The sequence below is a fragment of the Euphorbia lathyris genome, chromosome 5, assembly GCF_963576675.1.
Source record: "Euphorbia lathyris chromosome 5, ddEupLath1.1, whole genome shotgun sequence".
Taxonomy (NCBI): Eukaryota; Viridiplantae; Streptophyta; class Magnoliopsida; order Malpighiales; family Euphorbiaceae; genus Euphorbia; species Euphorbia lathyris.
Window position 1 is genome coordinate 43,854,418 of NC_088914.1, and position 8,490 is coordinate 43,862,907.

General features: G+C 34.0%; 1 protein-coding gene across 1 annotated transcript; it reads right to left on the minus strand.

Moving 5' to 3' along the window:
- Window positions 1-1,652: 1,652 nt before the first annotated feature.
- On the minus strand, window positions 1,653-5,045 carry LOC136228562 (BTB/POZ domain-containing protein At3g22104). The gene is made up of 3 exons (XM_066016987.1): window positions 4,699-5,045; window positions 2,657-3,766; window positions 1,653-2,567 (listed from the first exon to the last, which is right to left on the minus strand). Exons 1-3 carry the CDS (start codon window positions 4,759-4,761, stop codon window positions 2,112-2,114), a joined length of 1,629 nt encoding a protein of 542 aa, XP_065873059.1. The 5' UTR covers window positions 4,762-5,045; the 3' UTR covers window positions 1,653-2,111.
- Between the last annotated feature and the right edge of the window lie 3,445 nt (window positions 5,046-8,490).

Here is an 8,490-nt window from a genome sequence, read left to right on the forward strand (position 1 = left end):
AAGGCCCATTCCAAATAGTCGAGTGTGTTGATACACAAGCTTATAGGTTAAAAAGAATGGATGGGAAGCTAGTACCCAGAACCTGGAATGCAATAACACTTAAAAAGTACTATCAATAGAAGGTTTGACAAGTATGTTATTTATTATGCTTTATTTAAACATAGTAAAATGTACCCGTTCACATTGCTTCGACATATCAATAAAGACATTTTACAATCATATTATTGAGTAAATTAATCAAGAATTCCCTAATCGACCACATTAAAGGTCAATCCTATACATGCTAAAAGTATTTAGATCAAAGGTCTTAAGTCGAAAAGATTCTTTGATATAATACAATCACTAAAAACAAGGTAAATGAGGTACTTTCTAAAAATAACCATTACACAAAACAAACAAATGAACCGCATGGTTAAAAATGCATGTTTCATACATACTTGTAAAAGAAAGTAGATGATTAAAAAATGCACTTCATTTATAAAAATTGTAAAAAACAATACAAACAAAAATGAAGTTACAAAAAGGGGCAATAAAAGGATAAAGTTAAGGGCCCAAAACTGGCGGTTCTTCCTCATCAAACTCAAAATCAGGCTCCAAAGGAAGATCCACGTCAATGAGGCCTTCAGGTGCAGGAAATGAAGGGTCAAACTCAGGATATGGCTCCTTATCCTCAAATGGGAATCCTCGGTTTCGTAGGCTTTTCAGCCTCATCGTTCTTTTTGCTCAAGACATGCTCTTCTTGCTTGCCTGAGGGTTCTTATGGTTACCATGAGATGAGCCTGCTCGAACCATTAGGCGATGAAAATGAGGAAATGAAGAATAGAAGGAGAAAGAACTTAATTTGGAGAAGCAACAACTTTCTGAAGTCGAAACAAGAAGAAAAACACACAAGAATTCGAAACTCCAAATAACAAGAGAAGTGTCGAGAAGAAAGAGTAATGAACGCAGTAAACGGGAAAAGGAAGATAAAAGAGATTGAGAAAATGAAAAGACTCAAAGGCAAATGAAGTTTCTCATCATTGAAACGGGTGTTCTCATAAATGAGCCGCAAGCACAAGATTCTAGGCTCGTTCCCTATCAGACACGTCAACTTAATGAAAGGCATGATCACAGTTCCGAAAACACGAGGACGAAATCTCCAAAGAAGTCCTCCTGCAAAGCCACTTTTTTCCAAATAGATCTTGAAAGAATCTCTAAAGACTAAAAGGGGGGGATATATGATATTATGCAAAATGATATCACAAGGATGACGTCAGCTCTGCCTCCTCAAAGCCCAAAAGTACGTGTGAAGCTAACGGCCTAAATCCAACAATAGCAGCCCACGTCTATGACGGCCCAAGCCAACGATAGCGGCCCACATCTATATCGGCCCAAGTCTAACGATAGCGGCCCAAATACGACCAGTAGAGATGAAACCTCCTAATACAAATAAACCTTCCGGAATCCCATGAGATAAAGAATTCCTCCCAGGATTCAAACTCTTGGAGGAATAAGGAATCCTAATTCCATAAGGATTCGCTAGAGGTGACAAACCTTAAACCTAAACAAATACTATAATAAATAAATAGGTATTGGTACAAGGTTCGGTACGTTAACTACTATCTCTTAACCAGTTCACACCCTTCAATCTGATCCAATCATAAACTGACTGAGACATCGGAGCGGGTTTGTCGGACTCTGACCCCGTCTGACCTATGTTCTATTTTACAGATTCATTACAACATCGAATTGCTTAAGCGGCGTGGACACATAAGCGGAAGAAAATCCGTTGTCCCTATTTCGGTGTCTCCTTCCATGTTTCTCTTACAAAAAGTGGTAAAAATTTTAATGTGTGGATCCTCCTAGCTCACAAAATATATTATTTTAATTAAATGTGGACCACTTTTTGTGAGAGGGACATGGAAGGAAGCACCAAAAATAATAGATTTTCTTCCTAAGCAATATATGGTAAGATATACTCTAGAGAATATAGAAATACATACTAATAATAACTCAAGAGACAGAGTTCCTCTCTCTTTCTTTCACTGGCTGTACAACATCTCATCCATACCCAGTAACTTTTTTTTTTTTTTATTTCCGGAAACAAAAATTGCTGAAATTAAACCCGAGTATCATGAACAAAGCCTCGGTAAGGATCTGGTATTACTATGGCTTGATACTCTTGACTTCATAATTTTTGTCATCTGATTTTGCATTTTTCTGCAAACTTTCTCCAATTCCATTACTCTCCATTGCATTCCTTGCAAATGCGCCCTAAGCTTCTCATTATCGGTTGATACCTCAAGTGTTCCAGATTGCACAATTTCACTGTTGGCAGCAGTTGTATATCCCTTGCTTCCAATTTCATCAAAACTACTAGATGATAATCTTTCATGGCATTTTGAATCGTTCGTTCTTTCAATTAAGCTCTTCAGCCTGTGCTGCTGAAATCTAAGAGCTTGAGCTGCAATTCTTGAAGAAAATTTATTGTTCTCATAGAGGTGTATGCAAGCTTCAGCTGAGAGCTTCTCATAGTTCAGTGCACAGTATATCTTCATCTTTTCCTCTGCAGCTAATCCGGAATGTACCTATATCGAAAAATAAAATATGTAAAAGACAACTGCCTTAAGTTGAGGGGAAAAAAAAAACAATACTGTGAGATCGATGAATGGACTACCTCTAGATAAATGTCTGTAGCACGATAGATTTCATCATAACAGTCTTTAGCAGAGTCTGGCAAGGCCATGGCTAAGGCTAAGAACTTTGAAGGTTTTAAACAAGGATCTGCTGCTACTTCTGTTATATACATATCCATCAACTTGGAAACTTTTTTCGACCGCGTTGAGGTTACTTGAATGTTCCCTCCTCGAATAAATGCTTTTACAAGCCTTATAACAATATTCACATCATACAAGTAAGTCATAGGGTATGGAGATGGAATCAGCAGATTATCTAATGTTGCTTGATCCATTTGAGAACCAATCAGGTTTTCCAACTTGTTTCTGCTACACTTGCTTATGTTCACAGTCAACGAAACTCGAAGAATCCCGAAAAGATTCTTGCACGAAACAGAATCCCAGTTGAGAATATAAAGCATATCAACAATAGTCTCGACAACTTTTCGCTTCTCATTGGTTTTGGAGGAATAAAACTTCGATTTCTGATAATAGCATAGGAATCTACTAATGATGGCATGATCTAACTTCTGTGAGACCATGGATTTTATAATCATTTCAACCAACTCAGTGCTCAAAACCAGAAGATCCTCAAACCACCAGTTTCCCCGGCCAAAGCTATTTCTCAAGCTCTCAGTACTTCTAGTGTCGCATGAAAATCGAATGCCAGAGCTATCTGGAGAAGAAGTAGATGGACACGGACTTGACTCACTAGAAAAAGCAATCCTTCTAATAAGCGAATCAATGCATTTTTCTAGAACAGCAGAACAATTTTCGTTGGGAAGTAAACTTTGGCATTGCCTTAGAATGATTAATAGATCAGACCATGTCCACTCATTGATCTCTTGAAGTGATTTCTCAGTTTGTTCCACCAAGTTTGGAGTCCCATATGTTGAATTTTTCATTTCCATGAACTGTGCAGCACAATATAGGAGTGAAATATTGTAAGGAGTTATATTGATGCTGCCATTATTGTAGCAGAACCTGGACATGAGCTCAAAACATTCAGCCCCTCCTGGAAAATCATTGAATAACACTTTGAAATTTCTTGCTGAACCAGTTGAGTTACCAAATAATTTGCTTAATCTGCCCGAGTATGAGCAAAGGAGCTTCTGTAAATATCAAAAGAAATCATTAGGTTAATGAATAAAACAAAGTGGAACTGGAATGTTATGGAAACAGAAATAGAAATGAACACAGTTGAAATGGAAACCGACACAACCAAGAGTTTATCTGCAACATAAAATTTGACAAAACAAGAAATAAAAAAGTTATACTAAGGAAGCCAAAACATTTATTTAGTTTGTCTAACTTAAGCAAGTAGAGCCCTTATTCTTCTGAAACAAACTTGAATTGGTACAACTCAAAGCATTTTATAACCACTAAGAAAGTTAGCTGGGCACCCCAACCATTATTTAATTAAATAAGGTAACTAATTGGCGAGTACACAAAAGGAATGTAAGAAACGCAGTCCTCAATCAATGCCATATCATGAAAACATTTAAGGTTCTAATCCAATCACAAAAAGAATGAATTCATTGAATTTAGCAAAAAGAAAAAGGGGAACCTATGCAATAAAAGGTACTGAAAAATAAAGGGAAAAGATGTCTCCTAAATAACCCAACAAAGAAGGCTAGTAAACAGTAGCTTAGTCATATGAGCATTTAAGGCACACGCCATGGCAAACAAAGGTAATAAATGAGAGACTGAAGAAAGGCCTAAAGTATATCATAATGGTCATAATAAGAAGCCAAAATAGAAGCAAAGAAAGAAACTTTGAGAAGTATGTCCCACAGAAGTGATATGTTCATAGAAATCAGAATGATAACGGGCAAATTAATAGAAGTAGTCAAGTTCTACTTTTTAACAAACACAAGTAATGCATAACAGAGGAGAGATTATGAACCAGAATGAAACAAATCATAACTAGATGAGCAACAATATGAACTATACCCAGGACAGTTAAATTGATTGGACATAATCAATAAACCAGATCAAATTTAAGAATTATTAGAGAGGTGTCGGACAGGAATGATACTTTTACCTTGTCCACCATGAATGTCTCTTCTCCATTGACATCAACTTCAAGATCACAGCAAAGGGCCATCACCCAATGAAAAACCAAAAACCCACCTCAAATCTAGAGTCTAGATGCAGAAACAAAATTAAAGAACTAAGAGATTAAAAACCCAAGAAAGGAAAAGATGGTGGGAAGCCAAACAGGAAGGAAGGAAGAACACAAAAGGCCATATTCCAAGATAAAAGACGACAATCAGAAAGAAGAAAGGCGGTGACTTTGGTTCTGCAAAATGGGGTGGTAGCCATAACAATAAGAGTGCACGAAGCAACAAGATGCATAAAGACACACAAGGGAAATATTAATAATAACAGGCAGAGTCATGTCAAACTCCCAAAAACAGTTGGTACATGTGTCTTTTGTGACCACTAACCTTCATCTGCTATTCCTATAAAATTAATTAACTTAAATATCTCATCTATCTATGATAATGGAAAAAAATAAAACAAAAAACAAAAAGTCAATTGATATTAATACATGCGAGATAATTATGTTAAGAAATAATAAGTGACATTTGTTTTTTGATTCAACGAGCATATTACATTACATCGGGGAGTATTGAAAAATTTCTCCAAAACTTAATGTACTAACTTATTCAACAAATTTTGTTTTTCTGCAACTTACAACTGAAGCTTTTACGCTTTCTTTTTTTTTTTTCTTTGAAAAATCGCCCTCTATTATATTATATTTCATGAAGCCATTCATGTTTACTACTAATATTTTCTAGATAAAAAAAAAAAAAATTGGGTGGGTTTTGGAGTCAGACCGATATATAATACAATGACTAAGTTGTCCATTTAAGTTTATAGATTTAGAGGGTGTTTGGTTGCTTTTTTTTTACCCCTGTTTGTTTTTTCATTTTCAAAATGAGAGTTTAATGTGTTTGGTTAGATCTCTCCTGTTTGTTTTTTTATAGCTGAAAATACTTTTTTATAAAAGCAGGAATCCCTGTTTTTTGGAAAAAAAGTCTTTTAGCAAACCCTAACAGTAAACAGCTGATAAAATAAACGGACTTTAGAGGAGTAAGGAAATGTTTGCATTAAGAATAAATTTAGCAAAAATATATTTTTCACCTTCAACAAACCTTTATCCCTTGCAAAATCTTCCAAACATATTCATCCAATTAAAGTTTTAGAATATATTTTTTAAATAAGGTTTAAATTTGACCTTATCATTTTTATAACATACGAAATAGTTTAATTTTATCTATAAAAATTTTAAGCCGGGTCAAATTTATTATATTTAATAAACAGATGTTATTTAATTTTATCTAGGCTTAATGCTTCCCCAGTCCCTTTAACTTGTCTAAATTGGTCATTTTATCCCTTCAACTCATCGAATGTCCTATTTACCTCCTTAACTCCGTAAAAGTGGTATTTCTTACCCCCTCAACTTGTCCATTTATTCCCCCAACTCATATAATGTTCTATTTACCCCCCTTAACTCCATAAAAGTGGTATTTTTCACCATTTACAATCCGTTATCGAAGCCTAAATTGATAACTTTTTTTAATAGTTAAACCTATATTTATGCTATTTTGTAAGTGGAACCTAAATTGATACTTCCCCAAAAATCATAGACCTATTTTGGTACATTATCCCTACATATAATGTATTTAACTTGTTTATATTAATGTTCTTGTTATTTGTATTTTTTATTGGTTCTTTCTCTTTTCAATTTTTTTGACTACTATAAAGGGATAAGAAATACCATTTTTATGGAGTTAAGAGAGTAAATAGGATCATAAGTGGTGAGAAATATCACTTTTATGGAGTTAAGGGGGTAAATAGGATATTCGATGAGTTGAGAAGGGGTAAAATGACAAATTTGGACAAGTTAAGGGGGTGAAAAATACCATTTTTATGGAGTTAAGGGGTAAATAGAACATTCGATGAGTTGGATGGTTAAAATGACCAATTTAAACAAGTTAAGGGGGCTGGAGAAGCATTAAACCTTTTATCTATAAAAAATTTAAGCAGGGTCAAATTTATTATATTTAATAAACAGATGTTGTTTAATTTGTTATTTAAAAGTTAGATCTTTCAAACATCAATTATGTTTAAAATATACATTGCATTGTGTTGCTAATACAGTTACAAACGCCATGTAAAAATGCTAATAAATAAGTACTACCTAAAATATTTACCATGTTATGTTGCTGCCTAAATACACATAACTATTTCAATTTATCGATAAACTTATGCGAAAAGTTCGATGTGTCAGTTAAATAATGATCAAACTAGTCTGTTCAAATTCACAATTAACTAGCATAAAATTGATCTTACAGATAAAATTGAATGTTATAAGTAAATCCACACTTCTCCAAAAATGATAGGGATGAAGATGGAACTCATCCCATTTTTCTTTGATTGGTCTCGTTCTCTCTCTAATATGGTCCTTCGTTACAAGTTGAATCATATTGATCGATTTTCATCTAATTCTTTCCTTCCTTCCTCCTACTTGGAATTTATTGCAATTTGCATTACGTTATTATAGACTAAATATGATGCAAGTGGGGCGGGGATTCCCCGTCCCCGTCAGTGACCCGTCTCGACGGGGACGATGAATCACCGATAAGAATCCCCATGGGACGGGGATGGCGATAATTTTATCTCCCGTGACGGGTATGGTGTATGTCCTAGGTCATTCCTTTTATATATTATACAGTGTGAATTTTGTATCCAAATGACAATTATTAAAATATGTATTTATTATTCATTTGTAATTATTTGTATTGTTTAATTATTTAATGAATATATATACATTAGTCCAAAGATTATTTACAAAGAGATAATATTATTAAGAGTTAATAATAGTGAGATATATTTTTTGGTGAAATAATAATCTTAAATGTTCATAGTCGGTGGATAATGAATTGGACATTCATTTATCATTAGACTATCACCTCTGTTTATTTTCTCGATTAGTATGAGATATTAATCGGAAACAGAAAATCTCATTCTGTTTGATATGTTGATATCAGAATAAATATGTGGCCATTCGAAGAGGCAAATGGTTCGAACTGTGATGTTAGATAATAATTGCACAAAGGTTTACTCCTAGTCAACATAATTATTATCTAGGTCATAATAGTGCATATAGTCCTTTGACTTGAGGAAACTTAGTTGTTCTTGCACAAGTAATTATAGTTTGTTCCTGCTTTGTACTAAGATCTTAATTCTAGTAATCCGACAGTAAATCGCTACAGTTAGTTGTGTAGTGTAACAAGAGTTTGCTAATAGAGGATTCATTACTCTAAGGAGTCGTTTGGTTTGAACTTCGGAATCGGAAACATAATCGGAATGTGCCAGAATCAGAATCGGAATGATTATTTATTTTTTTATGTTTGGTTCAATCTGGAATCAGAATGATATTCTCTTTGAAGTTGTTTGGTTTTTTAATGAACGGAATTGGAATGGATACAATATTTGGTTAAAATAATTATTATATCAATTACAAATATGGTAAATTCAAAAAAAAAAACATGTGGTTTTACTTATTGACAAAAAAAAGATCTGTACTTTTTCTTTTGATAAAATGGAGATTGTGTTTAAGACCGTTAACCAAAACGCGGAAAAACAACTAACCCTGTCAATTGGGCTGACGTGGAAGAGGGTATTTTTGTCCAATTTTTTTTTTCTTGGATAAATTCCTAAAAAAAATCCTTGTGGTTTCATTTATTGACAAAAAAGGATCTGTGCTTTTTCTTTTGACAAAATGGAGATTGTGTTTAAGACCGTTAACCAAAACGCGGAAAAA

What these genes read in the sequence shown, in the direction of transcription:
- LOC136228562 (XM_066016987.1), bottom strand. Translation starts at nt 4,761, where the DNA reads ATGGCCCTTTGCTGTGATCTTGAAGTTGATGTCAATGGAGAAGAGACA. An exon ending in AGACATTCATGGTGGACAAG is followed by an intron (nt 3,767 to 4,698) that starts GTAAAAGTATCA and finishes TGATATTTACAG; the next exon opens with AAGCTCCTTTGCTCATACTC. An exon ending in CTACAGACATTTATCTAGAG is followed by an intron (nt 2,568 to 2,656) that starts GTAGTCCATTCA and finishes TTTTCGATATAG; the next exon opens with GTACATTCCGGATTAGCTGC.